Source organism: Stomoxys calcitrans, chromosome 4 (assembly GCF_963082655.1).
Source record: "Stomoxys calcitrans chromosome 4, idStoCalc2.1, whole genome shotgun sequence".
Classification (NCBI taxonomy): domain Eukaryota; kingdom Metazoa; phylum Arthropoda; class Insecta; order Diptera; family Muscidae; genus Stomoxys; species Stomoxys calcitrans.
Genome location: NC_081555.1, coordinates 168,351,106 through 168,376,652, shown reverse-complemented (window position 1 = coordinate 168,376,652; position 25,547 = coordinate 168,351,106). Strand labels below are relative to the sequence as shown.

The 25,547-nt window shown below is 40.6% G+C and overlaps 1 protein-coding gene across 6 annotated transcripts in view; it reads right to left on the bottom strand.

The window, feature by feature from the left end:
* Nucleotides 1-5,230: 5,230 nt before the first annotated feature.
* The window catches only part of LOC106086785 (runt-related transcription factor 3), a 55,080-nt gene continuing 34,763 nt past the window's right edge, over nt 5,231-25,547 (bottom strand). For 2 of the 6 annotated variants that reach the window (XM_059366990.1, XM_059366994.1), the window contains 3 exons: nt 22,773-22,889; nt 6,713-6,943; nt 5,231-6,217 (listed from right to left, as the gene is read on the bottom strand). In XM_059366990.1, coding sequence (XP_059222973.1) covers nt 5,361-6,217; nt 6,713-6,943; nt 22,773-22,889 — 1,205 coding nt within the window. In that variant the 3' untranslated portion in view covers nt 5,231-5,360. The remainder of the gene's footprint in view (nt 6,218-6,712; nt 6,944-22,772; nt 22,890-25,547) is intronic. The other 4 variants (XM_059366991.1, XM_059366995.1, XM_059366992.1 and 1 more) reach the window with 3 other exon arrangements.

The window sequence follows — 25,547 nt, the reverse complement described above, 5'->3', positions numbered from 1 at the left end:
TTTTTTTCAAAAAGAAAAGCTATTTACATGTCTGAAAAAAAAATAATGATAGCAGAGGTCACGAATAAATGGGAAGTGCTCTTGAAGTTCTGATTAATAGCTGACAAATTGTGAAATCATAAAAGACTTATTGACCCATTAACGCCTGACCTTTGATTCCCTCGTGCGATTTTGATGAATATTCATCTTTTCATTATACAGAGCTATGTCAATAGACGCAGTAATTATTTAAAAAAAAGTTTTTAACCTTAACACATTTTTTTCAATTTTTTGAAAAAGTTAAAAAAAAATCTATTATTTACTAGCTAAGGTTAGGTTTACAAGAGTCTGCAGATATTCCGTCACATGCCACTATGGACATACACCTCAGCCAAATCGGCTGTTGTGCGCTCTAAAAACTTCATTTCCTTTATTGCCTAAGCCACCATATATTTACAACTAAAACAAGTAAAAGGGCGTTAAGTTCGGCCGGGCCGAACTTAGGACACCCACCACCTCGGGTATATATGTAAACCACCTTTCGTCAGAGTCCGGTGAAATATGCATAATTTATGACCCCATAGCAACTATATCGAAATATGGTCTGATTTAGACCAAATTTGGCACGGACATTGAGTGGTCTAACAAATACAAGTCATTGTTCAATTTTGTAGAATAAAATATTGGTCATTTTGGTAATAAGATCCAAAAATAGACCGATCTGAAGCAAATAAGACACGGATGCCGAAAACTCTAACATAAGTTACTGTGTCAAATATCAGCGAAATCGCATTATAAATGCGCCTTTTGCGGGGCCAAGACTTTAAATCGATAGATCGGTCTATATGGCAGCTACATTCAAACCTGAACCGATCTGGGTCAAATTGAAGAAGGATGTCGAAGGGCCTAATACAACTCACTGTCCCAAATTGCGGAGAAATCGGATTATAAATGCGCCTTTTATGGGCCCCAAACCTTAAATCAAAAGATCGGTCTTTATGGCAGCTATATTCAAATCTGGACCGATCTGAGGGAAATTGAAGTAAAATGTTGAAGAGTCTAACACAACTCACTGTCCTCAGTTGTGACGATATTGGACAATAAATTTGTCTTTTATGGGCCCAAATCCTTAAATCGAGAGATCGGTCTATATGGCAGCTATATCCAAATCAAGACCGATCTGAGCCAAATTGAAGAAGGATATCGAAGGGCCCAACACAACTCACTGTCCCAAATTTTGGCAAAATCAGACAGTAAATGCGCCTTTTAGGGGCCCAAGACTTTAAATCGTCAGATCGGTCTATATGGCAGCTATATTCAAATCTAGACCAATCTGGGCCAAATTGAAGAAAAATGTTGAAGAGTCTAACACAACTCACTGTCACAAATTTCTGCGCAATCGGATTATAAATGTGCCTTTTATGGGCCTAAGACCCTAGAGCGGATCGGTCTATATGCCAGCAATATATAAATCTGTACCGATCTGAGCCAAATTGAAGAAGAAAGTTGAAGGGCCTAACACAACTCATTGTCCCAAATTTTGGCGCAATCGGATTACAAATTCGACTTTTATGGGCCCAAAATGAGAGATCGGTCTATATGGCAACTATATCCAAATCTGTACCGATCTGGTCCAAATTGCAGAAAGACGTCGAAGGGCCTTACACAACTCACTGTCTTAAATTTCAGCAAAATCGGAAATTAAATGTGGCTTATATGGGCCTAAGCCCCCTAATCGGCGGATCGGTCTATATGGGGGCTATATCAAGATGTAATCCAATATAGCCCATCTTCGAACTTTACCTGCTTATGGACAAAAAGCAATTTGTGCCAAGTTTCAGCTCAATATCTCTATTTTTAAAGACTGTAGCGTGATTTCATCAAACAGACGGACGGACAGATCGTCTTAGATTTTTACACCGATCAAGAATATATATATTATATATACAAATAAATTAGCGTTTGTTTGTAGGTTTGTTTGTTTGTATGTTTGTGTGTTCCTTATAGTCTCAGAAACGGCTGAACCGATTTTCTTGAAATTTTCACAGTTGGTGCACAATGATCCCGTGGTGAAAATAGGGTACTACATATTTTGATATCTGAAGGGGGGGGGGGCGGACCCTCCCCCTTACCCTAATTTTCAGAAACGACAGATCTCGAATGGGTGGTGCGATTTAAGCGAAATTTTGTGTGCTCTCATATAGTACCCAAAAAATAAAAATTTGGTATCCAAATTTCGTATGGTGTACCTAGGGGGCCTGCCCCAACCTAAAACCTACCAAACATATATTTAGACCAATCACGACAATATGGGACTCAAATGAAAGGTATTTAGGATAAGAAAACGTATCTGATATCGAATTGTCGGACCAAGTGTTAGGGGGACCACCCCAAGCCCCAAAACACCCCTAAATCGGACATATTTACCGACCATGGCAATATGGGACTCAAATGAAAGGTATTTGCGAGTAGAATACAAATCTGATATCCAAATGTGAGACCACGTTTCTGGGGATCCACCCTTTCCCAAAACATCTCCCAAACAGGACTTATTTACTGACCATGGGAATATGGGGCTTAAATAAAAGGTATTTGAATGTAGAATACGAATCTGAAGTTCAAATATGCGACCAAGTGTTTGGGGGGCCGCCTCTCACCAAAAACATTCTGCAAAGGAGACAAATTTACGACCACTGCAATATGGGGCTCAAATGAAAGGTCTTTGGGAGTTAAGCACGAATTTGATATGAACATTCGGGAAAAGTGTCTATGAGGCCACGCCACCCCCAAATCGTAAGTATTTTCTGACTATTGCAAAATGAGGCTCAAATAAGGGGTTTTTAAAGTGGAACGCGAATCCGAAATATATTTTCAAGGCCAACTCACTCAGTGGCCGCCCATCCCCCAAAACACTCCCCAAGCCGTTCATGTTTGCCGACTCAAATTAAAGGTATGTGGGAGTAGACCACGTATCTGATATCAACATTATTGGACAACTGTCTAGCGGACATTCCACCACCATAACAACCCCCAAATAGGACGTATTTGCTCACCAAGACAATTTGGGTCTTAAAGAGAGTTGGACTAAATATTCATAGTTTTTAAGCCCAATACCCCAAACCGGATATATTTGCTGACTTTTGCAATAAGGAGTTTAAATGAGATTAGAAAACGAATTTGATATCCAATTTTGAGGGCAATGGAAATATGAGGTTCAAATAAATGATATATAGTTATATGAGAATAGAGCACGTTGCTGATATATTTTCCGGGCTTAGTGTCCTCTAATCCCCAAAACACCCCTAATTCGGACATATTTACCAACCATGTCAATGTGGAGCTTAAACGAAAAGTTTTGGGGGGTAGAGCAAGAATTGATACCCACTTTCGGGACCAATTTTCTGGGGGTCTACCCCTTTCCAAAATACCCCACAAACAGCAATTTTTTACTGACCATCACAATATGGGGCTCAAATAAAGCTCTTTGGGAGTAGAATGCGAATTTGATATCCAAAGTTAGAACCATGTATTTAGGACATCACCCCTTTCCCAAAACACCCCCCATCCTTCGGTGGTGGGTATAAAAAGAAAATTTAAGTCAGTAGTTTCATGCTGCCTCCAAAATCCCTAATTGTTTTCCGAATTCCAAATTGTCTTCCAAAATCTCTAATTGTCCTCACCTATGCCGGGCAGTGGCATAGGAAATGCTCCGACGTCTCATCATCTTCTCCAAATGCCCTACACATGGTATCACTTAGCGCGCCGATATCGCATAAGTAAGCTCGTAGTCGTATGTGTGCTGTTATGATACCGAAAGCTTTACTGACTTCCAGCTTGCTTCCTTTCAGCAATAGCCTCGACTTCTCACAATCCAGATCTCCCCATAGGAGATCTGCCGACCGTTTCGTTGTTCCACAGTGTTCGTAGCCCACGCACTTAACTCGGACTGCGTCTACCCGAAAGCCTTCGGGTTTACTAAGTTTGTTGACTGCAGTATTTTTGGCCTTTCCCCCTTACTCCCCTACCCCTCCCAAACGTTGTCCATTTTGCCATTCTCAGAGAAGATGTTAATCTCCTTCTTACACTGCAAGACTGTTCGTGACTTTACAGTCCTGGTTGTTATTTCCCTTACGGCCAGTTTACTGTTCGTAAAGAGGCCACCGTAGCGCAAAGGTTAGCGTGTCCGCCTATGACGCTGAACGCCTGGGTTCGAATCCTGGCGAGACCATCAGAAAAAAATTTTCAGCTGTGATTTTCCCCTCCTAATGCTGGCAACATTTGTGAGGTAATATGCCATGTAAAAACTTCTCTCCAAAGAGGACTGCGCTCATTGATATGTGAAAAGTTTGCCCTGTTCCTTAGTGGAATGTTCATGGGCAAAATTTGCATTTGCAATTTGCAAAGATGTTCACACCGAGGTCATCGCATTATAACCACACTACCTCACGCATTCCGTGATCGCCCGGATCAGGGAATTTTTTGTTTCTTAATTTCTTGATGCATAAGTTCTCACAAAAAGAACAGAACATAGGTACTGGCTACGTCGTTAGTTTATTGTGACTCAGATCAGTATTCCGATGTATTACAAACCCCCATCCTTTGGTGGAGGGTATGAAAATTGCCGACTTTCGACAAGCCAATTTTCCTCCAAGACATGACAGGAAATTATATTAGGTAGGTCCACTCTACGCCAACTCATATTACATTAAGACAGCTCTATTCTTGGATGTTTATCTACTCAATCGTTATTAATGAGCAAATACCTGATTTCAACAAAATTTATAGCACTGAATAACTTTGCTCGGGAAAACTGATGAAATTTAAAAACAAAAATCGTGACTTCTGCCCTTCAATACTTTTTTCTTTTGTTTTAATAGTAAATTAGGAAAAAAAAGGATTCATAGAGGATTATATTTTTAGGAACTTAGATGCGCTCTATAAGTGATTTTGCAAAGAGTTTTTAAGGTTTTAGGGTTTTTTTTTTTGGGGGGGGGGGGATTTTTGTTTTTCCATAATAACATTGAATTAACAATTATTTCATAATCTCATGGTATAATAGGTATAAAAAATGTTTACAATAAAAATAATTTCAACTAAAATCTTACATTTTGGGCAGGGATTTATTTGACTAAGATTTAGTTTAGGTTTCCTTTGTTGTATGCATCTATGCAAAGGATGTATTCACATATATACACTTAAACTCTTCGATAAGCATTGCTTGAAATATAAACTCCCCGTTGTCTCTCTCGCTCTCTCTCTCCATCTCTCTGTATCTCTCACCAGTGCTTGCTCTCAGTGCCCACAGCTGCTGTTGCGCTACCTTCATCCTGGGGATTCTCGTAACACTATAGGACTGCCGAGCCGCACCATAGCACCTGACCTCAATATGGCCTCCAAACACTTCCATTGTCCGCAGGATTATGATGACCGCGATGGGCAGCCAAAGCGGTCAATTGCCGATTGGTGTTGCCATCCTCGATATTGCGCACTGAGGCCCCACAATTGCCTATCAAGGTCAAATCACCCGGATGGGTCACTCCTCCTCCGGACATTATGTTATGCTGTTGTCTCACTCCCACATTGCTGATATGATCCATGACACTTTGCAACTCCCCATGCACCGTGGAATTGGGTGAAGTATGCGAGGGTAGGGAATGTGAATGAAAGCCATGCGATTGATTGGCGGCGGTATAGAGTTGCGAATACAACAAACTGGCCGGCAATACAGGATACAGGGAACCATTGCAACCAGCTCCAGTGGCCCCACCATGACCTCCACCTACCCCAGAGCCGGCTGTGGCTCCATAGCCAGCCGGATTTTGACTTTGGTTCACTAGATTTGTAAAATTTGGATTAGAACCTACCAACGAGTTATTGGCAGAGCCATTTGAATTACTATTGGCCCCCCCATTGGTGGCTGCATTACCATTTGCCCCACCCAAATTGGGGGTGTTGGTGGAGAGTAGGTCCTCCTGCACAGGTGATTCGGCTTGCGAGGAATCACTCAGACTGCGTGGTCCATTTTGGCTGGAGTGTACATTGTAATCGTTGTTGGAGTTATGATAACGTGGTACCAAAATCGAATTGGCTCCTGCCCCAGCGGCGCCATTGACTGTGGAGGAGATGGCTGTTTGACCCGTCGAGCCCAGCAAACTGTGATGGGTCATTTGACCTGTGGTGGAACCCACAAGGCTGCTTAAATGCTGATCCAAATCGGAAGCTGTGGAATCGGGTAGCACTGCAAGGAGAAGAAATAGGCATGAAGCACATTAGCAATGAGTATTTAAAAAAAAAAATAAAGACAAGTAAAAAGGCGTTAAGTTCGACCGGGCCGAACTTTAGATACCCACCACGCCAATATCGGACAATAAATGTGGCTTTTATAGGCCCAAAACCCTAAATCGAAGGATCGGTCTATATGACAGCTATATCCAAATCTGAACCGATCTGAGCCAAATTGACGAAGGATGTCGAAGGGCCTAACGCAACTCACTGTCCCAAATTTGGGCGATATCGGACAATAAATGCGCCTTATATGGGCCCCGACGGACGGACATGGCTAGATCGTCTTAGATTTTTACGCTGATCAAGAATAGGGTCGGAAATGGATATTTCGATGTGTTGCAAACGGAATGACAAAATGAATATACCCTCATCCTTCGGTGGTGGGTATAAAAATCAGTTTAAGATTAAAATTCTTCAGTAAAACAAGACAAACTGTATTTGAACTTACTTGGCACACAATCTCTGTTCGAGGCTCCGGTAAAATCTTGTCCGGTAAAATCTTGATTATTCCCCTGCTCATTTGATGAGCATGAGAATCCCAATGCTGGATTATTGAATTGCGCCGATGTTGGTGTAGTGCAGGAGGAGAGTCCACTGCTGGCCAAATATGGTGAATATGCTGTAGCCGATCCATAGCCCCAATGGGTATTGCTGGCACCTAAAACAAATGGTGACACATCTATTTGTGTTAAAAGTTTTGTATAGAGAATTTCAAGTTCACTATCAGAAATAAATATAAACACTCTGAAGACTGAACACACATGCAGCGATAGAATACAAATTAAATTAAAAAAAAATCAAAGTAAAAAAATAACAAGTAAAAGCGTGCAAGGTTCGGCCGGGCCGAATATTATATACCCTCCACCATGGATCGCATTTGTCGAGTTCTTTTCCTGGCATCTCTTCTTAGGCAAAAAAGGATATAAGAAAAGATTTACTCTGCTATTAGAGCGATATCAATATATGGTCCGGTTTGGACCACAATTAAATTATATGTTGGAGACCTGTGTAGAATGTCAACCAATTCGAATAAGAATTGCACCCTTTGGGGGCTCAATAAGTTAAATAGAGAGATCGATTTATATGGGAGCTGTATCAGGCTATAGACCGATTCAGACCATAATAAACGCGTATGTTGATGGTCATGAGAGAATCGGTCGTACAAAATTTTAGACAAATCGGATAGTAATTGCGACCTCTACAGGGTCAATAAGTCAAGATCCCAGATCGGTTTATATGACAGCTATATCAGGTTATGAACCGATTTGAACCCTATTTGACACAATTGTTGAAAGTAAGAATAAAATACGTCATGCAAAATTTCAGCCAAATCGGTTAGGAATTGCGCCCTCTAGAAGCTCAAGAAGTCAAATCACCAGATCTGTTTATATGACAGCTATATCAGGTTATGGACCAATTTGAACCAAACTTGGCAAAGTTGTTGGATATTAGAACAAAATACTACGTGCAAAATTTCATTCCAATCGGATAAGAATTGCGCACTCTAGAGGCTCAAGAAGTCAAGACCCAAGATCGGTTTATATGGCAGCTATATCAGGTTATGAACCGATTTAAACCATACTTGGCACAGTTATTAGATATCATAACAAAACACGTCGTGCAAAATTTCAGCCAAATCGGATAGAAATTGCGCCCTCTAGAGGCTCAAGAAGTCAAGACCCAAAATCGGTTTATAAGGCAGCTATATCAAAACATGGACCGATTTGGCCCATTCACATTCCCAACCGACCTACACCAATAACAAGCATTTGTGAAAAATTTCAAGAGGCTAGCTTTACTCCTTCAATAGTTAGCGTGCTTACGACAGACAGACGGACGGTCGGACTGTCCGAACCGATCTTGGGTCTTGACTTCTTGAGCCTGTAGAGGGCGCAATTCTTATCCGATTGGAATGAAATTTAACACGACATGTTTTGTTATGATATCCAAGAACTGTGCTAAGTATGGTTCAAATCGGTTCATAACCTGATATAGCTGTCATATAAACCGATCTTGGGTCTTGACTTCTTGATCCTCTAGGGGGCGCAATTCTTATCCAATTTGAATGAATTTTTGCACATAGTATTCTGTTATGGTATCCAACAACTATGCCAAGTATGGTTCAATTCGGTTCATAACCTGTTATAGCTGCCATATAAACTGATCTTGGGCCTTGACTTCTTGAGCCCCTAGAGGGCGCAATTCTCGTCCGATTTGAATGAAATTTTGCACATAGTGTTTTGGTTTCACTTCCAATATCTGTGCTAAGTATGGTTCAAATCGGTCCATAACCTGCTATAGCTGCCATATAAACCGATCCTGGGTCTTGATTTCTTGAACTTTTAGAAGGCGGAATTCTTATCCAATTTAAATGAAATTTTGCACATAGTGTTTGGATATCACTTCCAACAACTGTGCCAAGTATGGTTCAAATCGGTCCATATCCTGATACAGATTCCATATAAACCGATCTTGGGTCTTGACTTCTTGAGCCTCTAGAGAGCGCAATTCTCATCCAATTTGACTGAATTTTTGCACATAGTGTTTTGATATCACTTCCAACTACTATGCGAAGTATATTTCAAATCGGTCCATAATCTGATATAGCTGCTATATAAACCGATCTTGGGTCTTGATTTCTTGAGCTTTTAGAAGGCGCAATTCCCATATCCGAATATGGCTGTAATTTTGCATGTGGTGTTTTGGTATCACTTCCAACATTTATGCGAAGTATAGTCCAAATCGGTCCATACCCTGATATGGCTGCCATTTAAACCGATCTGGGATCTTGAGTTCTTGAGCGTAATTCTCGTCCGATTTGGCACAGATTTTGTACAACGGCCATAGCCTTCAACATACGTGTGCAATATGGTCTGAATCGATCTATAGCTTGACTCAGCTCCCATATAAACCGATCTCCCGATTTTGCTTCTTGAGCCCCGAATCGGACTATAAATTGATATAGCTCCTCCTCCGTCCATATTCATTGTTCTTTGTTTGCCTAAATACAGATACTGCGCAAAGAACTCGACTGATGCGATCCATGGTGGAGGGTATTTAAGATTCGGCCCTGCTGAACTTAGCACGCTCTTACTTGTTTTTTTCTAGTTTTTTTCTCGATTTTCTCCCACTGTGCGTCGTGCGACACCTTTTTGGGGAGAAATTTTTACATGGCATAATAAGTCAAAAGTGTCGTCAACATCACGAGGTGATGACCACCATTGAAAAATTTGTTCTTGTTCTCGCCAGGATTCGAACCCATGCGCTCAGCCTAATAGGCGGACATGCTAAACATTGGGCTAATGTGGACTCTGGGATAAATTTTGTAAATTTATGTACCAGTTCGACAGACGATGATTTGGTTGCGCCAAAAATCGTTATCAATAGAGATCATATCTGATTTTGATAAGAACCACACCCTTCGGCGATTGGTTAAAAAAAAATATTATAATTTAAAATTCTAAGTTAAATCAGCACTTAAAGCATCTATAATGCCTTATATCATCCTCCAACAATTTTTTTTTGATAATAAATACAATTTTGAAATACCCTCAAATTTCAAACACAAAGTCAACAGTGAAGTTAGGGGTCGTTAGTGTGACCGAACATAATGGTCATTATGAACACAAGTACACACACACATGCATTCCTACTACACTCACAACAATTTCTGGTTTAAATATTTGCATTTGTGTGCGTTTGTAATGTATGTGTGTCACATATGGCTATAGGTCTATGGATGAACGCATTGTATTTATAGATCGGCGTCGACGGCCGTCAATAAAATAAATGTGGGCCGCTAATTATGCCAATATGGTGTACAATCTCTGGACAAGCTATAAAGCTGTGTGGTGCTCTCTCATATGAGTCGGTGTGAGGCTGCGTATATTGTGTGTAATTTTAGTGTAAATGAATGACAACCATTATGCGGGTTTTTGGCTACTGATTGGATGCAGACGAAGGACTCACAAACACACAGCAGCACACACATACTTTTTCACGCATAATAAATGCAACTGCAATTGCAACGCAAAGTGTTGCAAAACATTATTCTACGCATTTGTTTTTTTTTTTTTTTTTTTGCCAATTGGATATCTATGAAAATAAAGGCATGGTAGGTCGGTCGTTCAGTAGTTTGCATCAGACCCTGTCCGCTAATGCATTCCAGTTTTGCATTTCTATCGAGACAAACTAATTGGTTGGCAAACTGTTTTTTGAGGGGTAAGGGGTGAAGGTGAAGGTGATGGTAAGCAGGATTGCAATGACTGATGCTTTGACTGGATTTGAAGTTTAAACAATGTAAAATCGTTGGTTTATTTTAAACATTTTTCAAAATCAACAACAACTACAAGCTTAAGGATTTCAATGCATGTGAGTGAATTCATTAGATTTATATGGAGAAACGAGCTAGCCACTGGGAATGCCCAGAGAACATTTTACTAGCTCATGTACATACATAATTTGGCAGAGATCGGTCCAGATTTGGTTATAGCTGCCATATAGACCGATCCTCCGACTTAGGGTCTTAGGCCCATTAAAGCCACATTTATTATCTGATTTTAATGAAATTTGGACAGTGAGTTGTGTTAGGCCCTTCGACATCCTTCGTTAATTTGGCTCAGATCGTACAACAGTTACCGATACATTCCAAAAAAAAACGATAGTTTGGTGTGGTTATGGGCATTTTTCATTAAAGACGACTGTGGGTGAAACATTACCATCATTTGCAGTGGGTCAAAGTTTGACCTTAAGAATACACCATTTAAACCGGAGCCTCGGGCAACCTTAGTAATAAATGATTTACAATTCAAGACTAAGCTCAACGATAAAGGGAATGAGAGCTACGATTTGAATCTGCATGAAAAGCTTGAAGGGAGTGGTCCTTGTTTCAACGATATAGAGGAGCTATTCAATCTGGCACTCACTCTACAACTACTCTGTTCTACTCTACTCTACTCTACTCTACTCTACTCTACTCTACTCTACTCTACTCTACTCTACTCTACTCTACTCTACTCTACTCTACTCTACTCTACTCTACTCTACTCTACTCTACTCTACTCTACTCTACTCTACTCTACTCTACTCTACTCTACTCTACTCTACTCTACTCTACTCTACTCTACTCTACTCTACTCTACTCTACTCTACTCTACTCTACTCTACTCTACTCTACTCTACTCTACTCTACTCTACTCTACTCTACTCTACTCTACTCTACTCTACTCTACTCTACTCTACTCTACTCTACTCTACTCTACTCTACTCTACTCTACTCTACTCTACTCTACTCTACTCTACTCTACTCTACTCTACTCTACTCTACTCTACTCTACTCTACTCTACTCTACTCTACTCTACTCTACTCTACTCTACTCTACTCTACTCTACTCTACTCTACTCTACTCTACTCTACTCTACTCTACTCTACTCTACTCTACTCTACTCTACTCTACTCTACTCTACTCTACTCTACTCTACTCTACTCTACTCTACTCTACTCTACTCTACTCTACTCTACTCTACTCTACTCTACTCTACTCTACTCTACTCTACTCTACTATCAACAATCTCAGGAGACATACCAGAGGTACGCTCACTCAGATCGCAGAAGAAATGGATCCCCAGAAAGGAGAGCCTACGTCTCTTCAGACCCAGACAGAAACACAGCAAGTGCTCAATAGTTTCCTCCTCTTCCTCATCGATTCAACTCCTACAGAAGACTTTGTATGGTATCCCCATGCAGCCTATGGCACAGTGTCCGGTTATCTCTTCTCAAACGCCAGCAACTCCCTCGCCGTCCTCTGGTTGTTGACTGGCCATAGCACCTTCACAGTCCGGCAACAACCCACCGAGTCCCACCTTGCCACCGACGCCGCTTAGGCCAACCCATCTACTGTGTTCAATAGCTTCACAAGTGGCAAGATCAATGACTGGTCCGCCCGGCGCAGACTACCCCCTCCTGGCGCTTTCGTTCGCCCTCTCATTTCCTGAAATTTCCTCATGCCCAGGAACCCATGTCAGCGTTACATCGTGGGCCCTGAGCCTATCCAGGGATTCCAACCAATCCGCCACGCATCTCGACCTCACCATCCTCGACCTCAAGGCCTTGAGCGCCGCCATACTGTCCACATATATTCTGAGTTTCAAGGGCGGTAAATCCCATACCAGAATTTTTCTTGCAGCCACTGCAATGCCACAGACCTCTATCTGAAAGACACTCGTACACTCGTCCCGCCTCAGAGTCCCAGAGACATACAGGGTGGCTGATGAAAGCCGCTACCAAAAAAAATTGTAATAACTTTTTTTCTATTTAATAATAATAATTTAATAATTAATTTAATTAATTAATTAATTAATTTAATTAATAATAATTTAATAATTAATTTAATAATTTAATTTAACATGAATAAAAGAAAAATGTATTCCATACACCGAAAAAAAAATGTAGCAATATTCATCATTGTAGCAATATTCATCAGCCACCCTGTACTAATATTGAGTGCATCAAGTATACCCCCAACCCAGTCCCTGGCTCCATTTTAGAGCCATCTGTGTAGATCTAGGTCTTATTCTCATCAAGTACAGCATTCGCCCTCCATTCGCTCCTCCTCTCAGAAAATCGAATCGCGAATGCTCTCACTCCAGTCGGCACTGGTGCCAGGTAGTCGGTGATCCTCCTTAGTCTACCCTCCGTATCCCTGATACCCATAATCGTACTGTGGCTGCAATCATCCTCTTCAGCATGCCGAGCTTCCTCAGCCTAAGCCCCAAATATAGGCCCCATTGGGCTGCATACCCAGCATCGCTTCCAGGCCTGCCTGCGGTGTGGATCTAAGTGCCCCTGTGATCCCGAAGCAGGCCAGTCGCTGGGACTTCTAGAACTCCCTTGCACGCGTCCTCTTCCCCACGGCATTCCACCATATCAGTGCTCCATAGGCCAGTACTGGTCTCACGATGGCCGTATACATCCAATAAATCATCTTGGGAGTCACCCCCCATTTCCTACCGAACATTCTGCTGCAGGAGTAAAAAGTGCACAGTGCCTTACGGCTTCTTTCCTCGGTGTTCCTCTTCCAGGAGAGTTTCGAATCGAGGACTATACCTAGGTATTTCGGCTCCTTCGACAACCGCAGGCTGACCCAAGGACGGAAGTCTGTACACCGGTATCTTATATCCACGCGTGAAGAGCCCCAGCTCTGTCCATTTCTGGTAGCTCATCGCTACAATCCCCTCAGTGATCATTTCACGATGTCGCTGATCGTCTACAGGAACTTGCCTCGGACCATCAGCACGACATCGTCCGCATAGGCGATAATGCTCGTGCCGTACCCACCGAGATCCATTAGGATTTCATTAATCACGAGGTTCCATTGAATCGGTGAGAACATCCCCCCTGGGGGCGTTCCTTTGGTCACCCGCCTTCTGACCACACTATCTTTCAGGTTCGTTTTAATAATCCATCAGGATTTCATTAATCACAAGGTTCCATAGAATCGGTGAGAACACCCCGCTTTGGGGCATTCCTCTGGTCACCCGCCTTCTGACCACACTGTCTCCCAGGTTCGTATTAATAATCCTGCCTTAGAGCCTATTATTCGTCCATTGGGAGATTAAGGGGTGAATCCTTGTGCGGTCCAGTGCGGCGATTATCGCCCCTCACTTTATGGAAGGCCACCTCATTGTCCAAGAAGGCCAGCCGGAAAGACGTCTCGAACTTCTGTACCACCACAGGACTGTCTCCACCGACCTGCCTTTGAGGTAAGTTCATACCATCGCATTTTTGTCGGCATGAGTTGGTAATGGCCCAAACCGTTCTACTTTATAAAATGACTGACATATTTGCTCAATCCCATGGTAGCCGGTTATACGTACCGCATTGACCCGAAGGAATCCTTCATGGGCAAGGACTGCCGCCTCGGTGTACACTACTACAACAACAACAACTGTCACATTTGCTGTCTTTTTTAGAACACTTTGACTATGGGAAGTTTTGGTAGCTCTTTAACTCTATGCTGGGCATTCAAATTATATTCCGGTCCATACACTTTATATATGTATGCAGACACATGCGAGCACATATGTGTGTCTATGTAATGGTGTTTATATTTGAAAGTGTGCAAAATTGTTGCAGTTTTTCTGTAAATTTTATATTTTTGCTAACATATCATAATGTGCGAATGCCATGGCAAATATCCGCTGTGCATTGGCTGTAATTCACTGGGCATTCATAAAATATGAGCGAGTCATCCGACATGAAGGATACTGGATCAAATTGGCCATATAGGCAAAGGGTACTTATACATACACAGACTAGCAACATTCATTTACATTTGCTGTGAGTGAGTGTGTGTGTGTGTGTGTGTGAGTGTATGGACATATAATAATTAGGCTTAATTAATAGACCATTCGGAAATTATTAATTAGTTTTTATAGGCGCGCGCGGTACCAGTTTAAATGGTGAATATTGATTTTGTGGTGGCTTTATTAATGCTATTGGCTTAAACATTTTCTACCTCCTTTAATTATGTGGCTTTGATGTTGCCAAACAAAACAGCCAGCACAGGGCAGCTGCCTAGCGGCCTCTCTCTGTTCAAAGGATGCATAATGCATGGGAAAAAGTTGGTGTAATCGCCTGCTGTGCTAGAGTGTGGTACTAACTGTTATAGCAATGAACAATATTTTGTTCAATTTTTTGGTATCGTTGTATTTTGTTTTTGCTTTATTAGCCATAAACAAAATATGTTGTTAAGTTTTTGTTTTTGTGTGTTTTTTTTTTTTTTTTTGCAGCATAATTTGCTATTGATGTCATTAAATGTAGTAAAATTAATAAAATATTTGTTTGTTAGCATGTGTGGGTGGCATGAACGACTGTGTGTGTGTGTGTGTGTGTGTGTGTGTGTGTGTGTGCGTGTGTTTATGTATTTTGTTTTGTAGGTTGATGGCAGGATTAATTTCTATAATTATGTCCACATTCGCGCTGATTCATTTATACTCGCATTTTGTATCGGTAATTAAGTCATGTGGGTTTTAGCTTAATAAAATATTTAAATAAATTAAAAATATCAATTTTGATTTTCAGCGGTATCTGAATGGGCTGCAATCGCAGCGTGTGCGAGAAAGTGTTTGTAATATGAAAAGTTATTCAAGATTTAAATTCAAGTAAAACAACGTTAAATTCATAATTGGTAGCCAAAAAATTCGTTCTAAAAATTTTTCTCATATTCGTTGAAGAATTGAGCCCTGTAAGTGCTGTAAATCGGAATATTGAAGTCACACTTGGTTGTGAACCAATTAGGACCATCCATAACATGGTTATAAAGAAGTCATAACACAACTCAAAATGCAAATTAACACCCAAACCGAATAGGTGTAGCACTGCCCAAATGCCTAAAGAATTGAAATCGAGAGTTCAGCCTATATGTGTGCTATACCCTCTATTTGGGTTGATTTGGAACATATTTCGAATGTATTTTTGTTGGCATAACAGAACATTATGTGTAAAACTTTACCCTAAACTGTTAAAACTTTCTCCCTCAAGTGTTTGTGAGAAATCAAATCGGTAGATTAGTTTATGGGAAGAGTCCGCTCTCCTGTATAACTTACTAGCCGAACCGAGCCCGCTCCGCCGTGCCTTCTTTAACTCTCTAATATCTTTTTAGGGTGGGAACACTTCGCCCCAAATGCGGATATCGAATTCGTGCCATTGTAGCCAAAGATGCTGAACGCGTTTGATTCCTGGCGAACAAAGCGACGTGAGAAATCAAATCGGTAGATTAGTTTAAGGAAAGAGTCCGCTCTCCTATATATCTTACTAGCCGTACCGGGCCCGCTCTGCTGCGCCTTCTTTACCTCTCTAATATCTTTTTAGGGTGGGAACACTTCGCCCCAAATGCGGATATCGAATTCGTGCCAATGTAGCCTATGACGCTGAACGCATTCGAATCCTGGCGAGAACATCGAACAAAGAGGTGTTTATCCCCTCTTTGTGTTGGAATTTGCATTTGCGAGGTAAAGGGTGATTTTTTTGAGGTTAGGATTTTCATGCATTAGTATTTGACAGATCACGTGGGATTTCAGACATGGTGTCAAAGAGAAAGATGCTCAGTATGCTTTGACATTTCATCATGAATAGACTTACTAACGAGCAACGCTTGCAAATCATTGAATTTTATTACCAAAATCAGTGTTCGGTTCGAAATGTGTTCAAATTTTGACAAATTTTGTTCAGCGATGAGGCTCATTTCTGGTTGAATGGCTACGTAAATAAGCAAAATTGCCGCATTTGGAGTGAAGAGCAACCAGAAGCCGTTCAAGAACTGCCCATGCATCCCGAAAAATGCACTGTCTGGTGTGGTTTGTACGCTGGTGGAATCATTGGACCGTATTTTTTCAAAGATGCTGTTGGACGCAACGTTACGGTGAATGAACACATTTCGAACCGAACACTGATTTTGGTAATAAAATTCAATGATTTGCAAGCGTTGCTCGTTAGTAAGTCTATTCATGATGAAATGTCAAAGCATACTGAGCATCTTTCTCTTTGACACCATGTCTGAAATCCCACGTGATCTGTCAAATACTAATGCATGAAAATCCTAACCTCAAAAAAATCACCCTTTACAATTCCATGCATGGTCATTTAACAATTTGCTCCCCAAAGAGGTGTCGCACTGCGGGGCGCCGTTCGGACACGGCTATAAAAAAGGTCCCTTATCATTGAGTTTGAAACTTGAATCGGAAAGCACTCATTGAAGTGTGAGAATTTGCCCCTTCTCGGTGCCTGGTGGTAATGTTCTTCCTTGTTCTTCCTTCTCCTTTAATTTGAGACCCATATTGCCATTGCCGGCAAATATGAACTGTTTGGAGGGTGTTTTGAGGTTGGGGCGGCCACCGGCACTTTGCACTGAAAATAGTGCACTGAAAATAATGCAGCGGGGAGGGATGGCACCTGAGATATTTCGACTCAAAAAGGGATATCAAATTCGTGCTGCACTTCCATATCCCTTTAATTTGAGCCCCATATTGCCATGGCCGGTAAATAAGAACCGTTTGGAGGGTGTTTTGGGGCGGCCACCGGTACTTTGCACTGAAAATAGTACAGCGGGGCGGCCCGTTGGGTAGCTGAACCCAAATTTTAATACCATATTCGTGTTTCGGTCTCCAATACCTTTCATTTGATACCTTTATTGTGCCCATCGAACCACTTTCGGATATGGGTGGCGTTTAGCAGTAAAGGGAAGGGCCCGCCTCCACACGATATCTAAAATTCATATAGCCTATGTTTCCTTCCAGACAAACGTACACAATCTATGAAAATGTTAAGAAACTCGGCTCAGCCAAGTATCATATAGTCATAATGGGTCTAATGGCGTTTTTGAGGGGTGGCGTGACTCCCTGTACTTCGATTTGATTTGGTATGGCAGATTCGAAATCTACCCCCGAATACCTTTCATTTGAGTACGGATTATGGACGAACGAAAAAATAACGAACAGACAAAGAAAGGAAAACCAATGTACCTATGGGCAGACAGAGAGTGGAATGGAGGAGGACGGACGGACAAAAAATGAATCCGCAAAGAAATAATGACGGACAAAGGGTTGCAGAAAGGGACGTACCGATAAAGAACGGCAGAACAATGGACATATGGACGGACTGACGGACGGGGGAATGATGGAGAGCGGACTAATATAGAACGGACGTGGAGAAAGACGTACGGACCAAGAAAGGAAGAATAATGGACATATGGAGCGACAGAGGGCGGACGGAGTGAGGTACATACGGGAATAGAATGGACAGACAAAGAACGGAGGAACAATGGACAGACAGAGAGTGGATTGGCAGAGGACGGATGGACACAAAATTAAGACGGGACTGAGGAAGCAGGGACGGATGGACAAATGACGGCCAGACAAAGAAGACGGCCAGAGGACGGAGGCATAGAGGAACGTCCGTGCAAAGGACATAAGGTCAAATGGCTGATGGACAGAGAGCAAATGGAGAGAGAATCGTTCGGATAGATATGGACGGAGATGCATGGAGGACAGACGGAAAGTGGGAGTGTGAGTTGTTGGCAAGGACGTAGTCATAATTTATTTTGTGTTGGGGCCATATTACATATTACAAATTATTAATCATCGAAATTAGGTTTATTTTCAAAATATTCCCCATTAAGATCTATACACTTTTGTATGCGTTTGAACCGATCTCCCGATTTAATATCTTGTTATCGGAGTTGGATGAAATTTTATACATCGTCTTCTGATATAGCTGAACGAAAAATAAATCGTTTAGGAAATTTTACGACAAGCAAAATACTTTTATTACGAAGTTTATCTTTTATTTTAACCGTGTAGCGTTTCGCTTCGACATATTGAACGTTAGCTACAAACGTGGTATAATTGAACTTAACTTTGTTTATTGTAACCCTTTTAGGAGCTTCGTCTACGGTAATAGGACCTTCGTTTTGTTAAATAACCAAAAAACGTTAATTACAACATTGTTTTGATAGCCACAAACGATTATTCGTGCACTGGACCAATAATTATGCTCTTGTATATCTCCTAGTAGGCAAAAATACTCACACTATTGCACACTACTTTGTACGTAACTCAAGAAAATAATCCCAAGCAGGCCCATGGGCCTGTGCGTCACTGGTATAGGCTCATTCTCACACACTACATTTCCCTTTTTGCACCCACCAACGAAGGATGGATATTTATTTCGTCATTCCGTTTGCAACACATCGAAATATCCATTTCCGATCCTACAAAGTATATATATTCTTGATCAGCGTAAAAATCTAAGACGATCTAGCCATGTCCGTCCGTCTGCCTGTTGAAATCACGCTACAGTCTTTAAAAATAGAGATATTAAGCTAAAATTTTGCACAGGTTCTTTTTTTGTCCATAAGCAAATTAAGTTCGAAGATGGGCTTTATCGGACTATATCTTGATATAGCCCCCATATAGACCGATCCGCCGATTTTGGGTCAAAAGCCACATTTATTATCCGATTTTGCTGAAATTTGGGACAGTGAGTTGTGCTAAGCCCTTCGACATCTTAATTCAATTTGGCTCAGATTGGTCCAGATTTGAATATAGCAGCCATATAGACCGATCCTCCGATGTGGGGTCTTAGGGCCATAAAAGCCACAATTATTATCCGATTTTGCTGAAATTTGGGACAGTGAGTTGTGTTAGGCCCTTCGATATCCTTCGTCAATTTGGCTCAGATCGGTCCAGATTTGGATATAGCTGACATATAGACCGATCCGCCGATTTAGGGTCTTAGGGCCATAAAAGCCACATTTATTATTCGATTTTGCTGAAATTTGGGACAATTTATTGTGTTTGGTTCTTCAATACTCTTCTTCATATTGGCCCAGATCGGTCCAGATTTGAATATAGCTGCCATATAGACCGATCCTCCGATGTGGAGTCTTAGGGCTATAAAAGCCAGATTTATTATCCGATTGTGATGAAATTTGGGACAGTCAGTTGTGTTAGGCCCTTCGATATCCTTCGTCAATTTGGCTCAAATCGGTCCAAATTTGGATATAGCTGTCATATAGACCGATCCTCCGATTTAGGGCGTTAGTCCTTTAAAAGCCAGATTTATTATCCGATTGTGATGAAATTTGGGACAGTCAGTTGTGTTAGGCCCTTCGATATCTTTCTGCAATTTGGCTCAAATCGGTCCAGATTTGGATATAGCTGTCATATAGACCGATCCTCCGATTTAGGGCGTTAGGCCTATAAAAGCCACATTTATTATCCGATTCATCTGAAATTTGGGGCAGTTAGTTAAGTTAAGCCCCTTGATATACTTTTGCAATTTGGCACAGATAGGTCCAGATTTGGATATAGCTGCCATATAGACCGATCTCTAGGTTTTAGGTTTTGGGGCCATATAAGGCGCATTTATTATCCGATGTCGCCTAAATTTGACACTGGGAGTTGTGTTAAGCCTTTCGACATCCTTCGTCAATTTGGCCCAGATCGGTTCAGATTTGAATATAGCTGCCATATAGACCGATCTCTCGATTTAAGGTTTTGGTCCTATAAAAGGCGCATTTGTTGGCCGATGCCGCCGAAATTCGGGACAGAGTTAAGTTAAGCCCCTCCACATATTTCTGCAATTTGGTCTAGATCGATCAAGATTTGCATATAGCTGCCATATAGACCGATGTCTCGATTTAAAGTCTAAAGAAAACAATCTTTTCTATAGTTTGTGCAAACGCGCCCACTGCTTCATCTCACTTGTCTATATCACCTTCTGCTATACATCACCTTCTGCATCGCCCTTTCTAATATACCACCTCACCATTACCATTAACAAAACTTATTTTACAACATAGAAAACTATTCTCATTCTCATCAAAAATCCATTGGACATGAATATTATATTAGTTTGTCCCATTGCCATACCAACATGTATTCCCACAATGACCATGATATCTAATAAAATCCCATTAAAACCTCAAAGGCAAATAGAGTGAAAATTAAAAAATTTATAGAAATAAAAAACTCAATTTATGTGGAAATAATACTAATAATGTTAACGATATGCGACTCCCATCCCAATTCATAATTGCGAGAAAGTGTTGGGAGGAAACAATCACCAATACATACAACACCCCACACACAATAGCCTCGCTCCTATTAATTCATATTTCCATCATTACAAACGAAAAACAAAAAAAAATAGTAGAAGTTCAACTAAAAAAACCAACAAACTAATCGTTTTTGTGTGGATTTTATGCGGCTTCTGAGGTTCGATTTGTGGTGGTCTGACAGTGGTATTTGATATGGCATTTTTGCCCAGATTTTGTTGTTGTTTTTTTTTTTTTTGTAGGCTCACACATTTTTTGTTCTCCCAGCCATCCATATAGCACACATGCACTTTAAATCAATTTGTTAATAACGATAATATTATTAAAATATGAAAATTAAACTTTACAATGAAAGCGTTTCACAAAAGCAAAACAAAAAAAAAAAACAAGTAAAAGCGTGCTAAGTTCGGCCGGGCCGAATCTTATATACCCTCCACCATGGATCGCATTTGTCGAGTTCTTTTTTCCGGATTTGCTCTGCTATTAGAGCGATATCAAGATATGGTCCGGTTTGGACCACAATTAAATTATATGTTGGAGACCTGTGTAAAATGTCAGCCAATTCGAATAAGAATTGCGCCCTTGGGGGCTCAAGAGTAAAATAGAGAGATCGATTTATATGGGAGCTGTATCGGGCTATAGACCGATTCAGGACCATAACAAACACGTATGTTAATGGTCATAAGAGAATCCGCGTACAAATTTCAGGCAAATCGGATAAGAATTGCGCACTCTAGAGACTCAAGAAGTCAAGACCCAAGATCGGTTATATGGCAGCTATATCAGGTTATGAGCCGATTTGAACCATACTTGGCACAGTTGTTGGATATAATAACAAAACACGTCGTGCAAAATTTCATTCATATCGGATAAGAATTGCGCCTTCTAGAGGCTCAAGAAGTCAAGACCCAAGATCGGTTTATATGGCAGCTATATCAGGTTATGTACCGATTAGAACCATACTTGGCACAGTTGTTGGATATCATAACAAAACACGTCGTGCAAAATTTCATCCCATCGGATAAGAATTGCGCACATCCAGAGGCTCAAGAAGTCAAGACCCAAGATCGGTTTATATGGCAGCTATATCAGGTTATGAGCCGATTTGAACCATACTTGGCATAGTTGTTGGATATAATAACAAAACACGTCGTGCAAAATTTCATTCCAATCGGATAAGAATTGCGCACTCTAGAGGCTCAAAAAGTCAAGACCCAAGATCGTTTTATATGGCAGCTATATCAGGTTATAGACGATTTGAACCATACTTGGCACAGTTGTTGGATATCATAACAAAACACGTCTTGCAAAATTTCATTCCAATCGGATAAGAATTGCGTACTCTAGAGGCTTAAGAAGTCAAGGACCCAAGATCGGTTTATATGGCAGCTATATCAAAACATGGACCGATATGGCCCATTTACAATACAACCGACCTACACTAATAAAAAGTATTTGTGCAAAATTTCAAGCGGCTAGCTTTACTCCTTCGGAAGTTAGCGTGCTTTCGACAGACAGACGGACGGACGGACGGACGGACAGACGGACGGACAGACGGACGGACGGACGGACAGAGGGACGGACATGGCTAGATCGACATAAAATTTCACGACGATCAAGAATATATATACTTTATGGGGTCTCAGACGAATATTTCGAGTAGTTACAAACAGAATGACGAAATTAGTATACCCACCATCTTATGGTGGAGGGTATAAAAAACACCTAAAGTTGCTAAAGTACACATTGAAAACCATACATGCAATTAAATTTCATGAGATTTGTTGAAGTTTTTATTTAGTTTTGCTAATTTGTTAATTATTACGTTAAATGAGTTCTGATTTTTTTCGTGTGTGTGTGTTGTGTGTGTGTGAGTTTTTTTTTTCTACTTACTTTGACAGTTACCAATGGGCGGCATGCGAAAACCAGATAAGGGATCCGTCGAAAAATGGAACGGTCTTTGGCCAAAGGCAAAATGGAACTGTTGTTGTTGTCCTAAAATAGATAACACTGTGTTTTGAATGCTTTTTTAATTGGCTGTCCTTAATTAAGTTACGAATGATATTATGTGGATGATTTTGGGGTTTCATGTTAGTTAAGTGTGTATGTGTGCTTGTGTCAAATGGACACGAAAATAATAAAAATATTTGTGAATTACCGTCCCCGATAAAACAAAAATCAAATTTTGTTTTCAAAAAAAACAAGTAAGAGCGTGCTAAGTTCGGCCGGGTCGAATCTTATATACCCTCCACCATGGATCGCATTTGTCGAGTTCTTTTCCCGGCATCTCTTTTAGGCAAAAAAAAAAAAAATGATATAAGAAAAGATTTGCTCTGCTATTAGAGCGATATCAAGATATAGTCCGGTTTGGACCACAATTAAATTATATGTTGGAGAACTGTGTAAAATGTCAGCCAATTCGAATAAGAATTGCGCCCTTTGTGGCCTCAAGACGTAAAATAGAGAGATCGATTTATATGGGAGCTGTATCGGGCTATAGACCGATTCAGACCATAATAAACACGTATGTTGATGGTCATGAGAGAATCCTTCGTACAAAATTTCAGGCAAATCGGATAATAATTGCGACCTCTAGAGGCTCAAGAAGTCAAGATCCCAGATCGGTTAATATGGCAGCTATATCAGGTTGTGAACCGACTTGTACCTTATTTGATATAGTTGTTGAAAGTTACAATAAAAAACGTCTCGCAAAATTTCAGCCAAATCGGATAGGAGTTGCGCCCTATAGAAGCTCAAGAAGTCAAGTCCCCAGATCTGTTTATATGACAGCTATATCAGGTTATGAATCGATTTGAACCATACTTGGCACAGTTTTTGGATATGATAACAAAATACTACGTGCCAAAATTCATTCAAATTGGATAAGAATTGCGCCCTCCAGAGGCTCAAGAAGTCAAGACCCAAGATCGGTTTATATGGCAGCTATATCCGGTTATGGACCGATTTGAACCATACTTGGCACAGTTGTTAGATATCATAATAAAACACGTCGTGCAAAATTTCATTCCAATCGGATAAGAATTGCGCACTCTGGAGGCTCAAGAAGTCAAGACCCAAGATCGGTTTATATGGCAGCTATATCAAAACATGGACCGATATGACCCATTTACAATACCAACCGACCTACACTAATAAGAAGTATTTGTGCAAAATTTCAAGCGGCTAGCTTTACTCCTTCGGAAGTTAGCGTGCTTTCGACAGACAGACGGACGGACGGACGCATGGACGGACATGGCTAGATCAACATAAAATTTAACGACGATCAAGAATATATATACTTTATGGGGTCTCAGACGAATATTTCAAGTAGTTAAAATCAGAATGACGAAATTAGTATACCTCCATCCTATGGTGGAGGGTATAAAAATATATAAAATATTGCGTTGCCCAAAAAGTAATTGCGGATTTTTCATATAGACGGCGTTAACAAATTTTTTCACAGCTTGTGACTCTGTAATTGCATTCTTTCTTCTGCCAGTTGTCAGCTGTTACTTTTATATTTGATTAAAGTTCATTCTAAGTTTTATTAAAAATGCATTTGCTTTCTTTTAAAAAATCCGCAATTACTTTTTGGGCAACCAATATTTAAAATTTCAGTGAAAATCCATAAAATTACCTAAAACTATTTTTTAACCCAATCTTAAATGAGAGAAAACAAGTAAAAAGCCATTAAGTTCGGCCGGGCCGAACTTTGGAAACCCACCACCTCGGGTATATATGAAAATTAGATAACTTTAGCACCCACCTTCGGCACGGACATTGAGTGGTCTAATATATATGTCACTGTTCAATTTTGTAGAACAAAACATTGGTCTTTTTGGCAGATGTATCCAATTATAAACCGATCTGAATCAGATTAAGTTCGGATATCGTGAGGCTCAGAAAAACTCACTGTTTCAAATTTCAGCGAAATCGGGTAATAAATAAAGCTTTTATGGGCTCCAGCCTCCTTATCGGCCGATCGGTCTATATGATAGCTATATCTTAATATAGTCCGGTCTGACACATATTAAGGTAGGATGTTGGTAGGCTTAAAACTACGCACTGTTCCAAATCTCAGGGAAATCGGGTAATATTGGGTTGCCCAAAAAGTAATTGCGGATTTTTTAAAAGAAAGTAAATGCATTTTTAATAAAACTTAGAATGAAATTTAATCAAATAAACTTTTTTTACACTTTTTTTCTAAAGCAAGCTAAAGTAACAGAAGAAAGAATGCAATTACAGAGTCACAAGCTGTGAAAAAATTTGTCAACGCCGACTATATGACAAATTCGCAATTACTTTTTGGGCAACCCAATAAATAAAGCTTTTATGGGCTTCAGACCCCATATCGGCAGATCGTTCTATATGGTAGACTAGCTGACCCGGGCCCGCTCCGCTACGCCTTCTTTTACTTTATATGGAACAAAAGTTTCCTTGGAATATTTATTTTCGACAATTAAAGAGCTTTTAGTGAAACACCATGCTGACTTGACTAACAGTTTAACAATGTAAGTGCCTTTATCTGAATCCCATATGATCTTTATTGGTCTACGAATTTAAGTTTGGATGTAATGTGTACTCCATTCTTAAAATACTGCATTTCAGCCCGATATTCTCATGGTGTCTGATTTAGTGGTATTTTCGGGGAGAGGCCCAGACACTTGG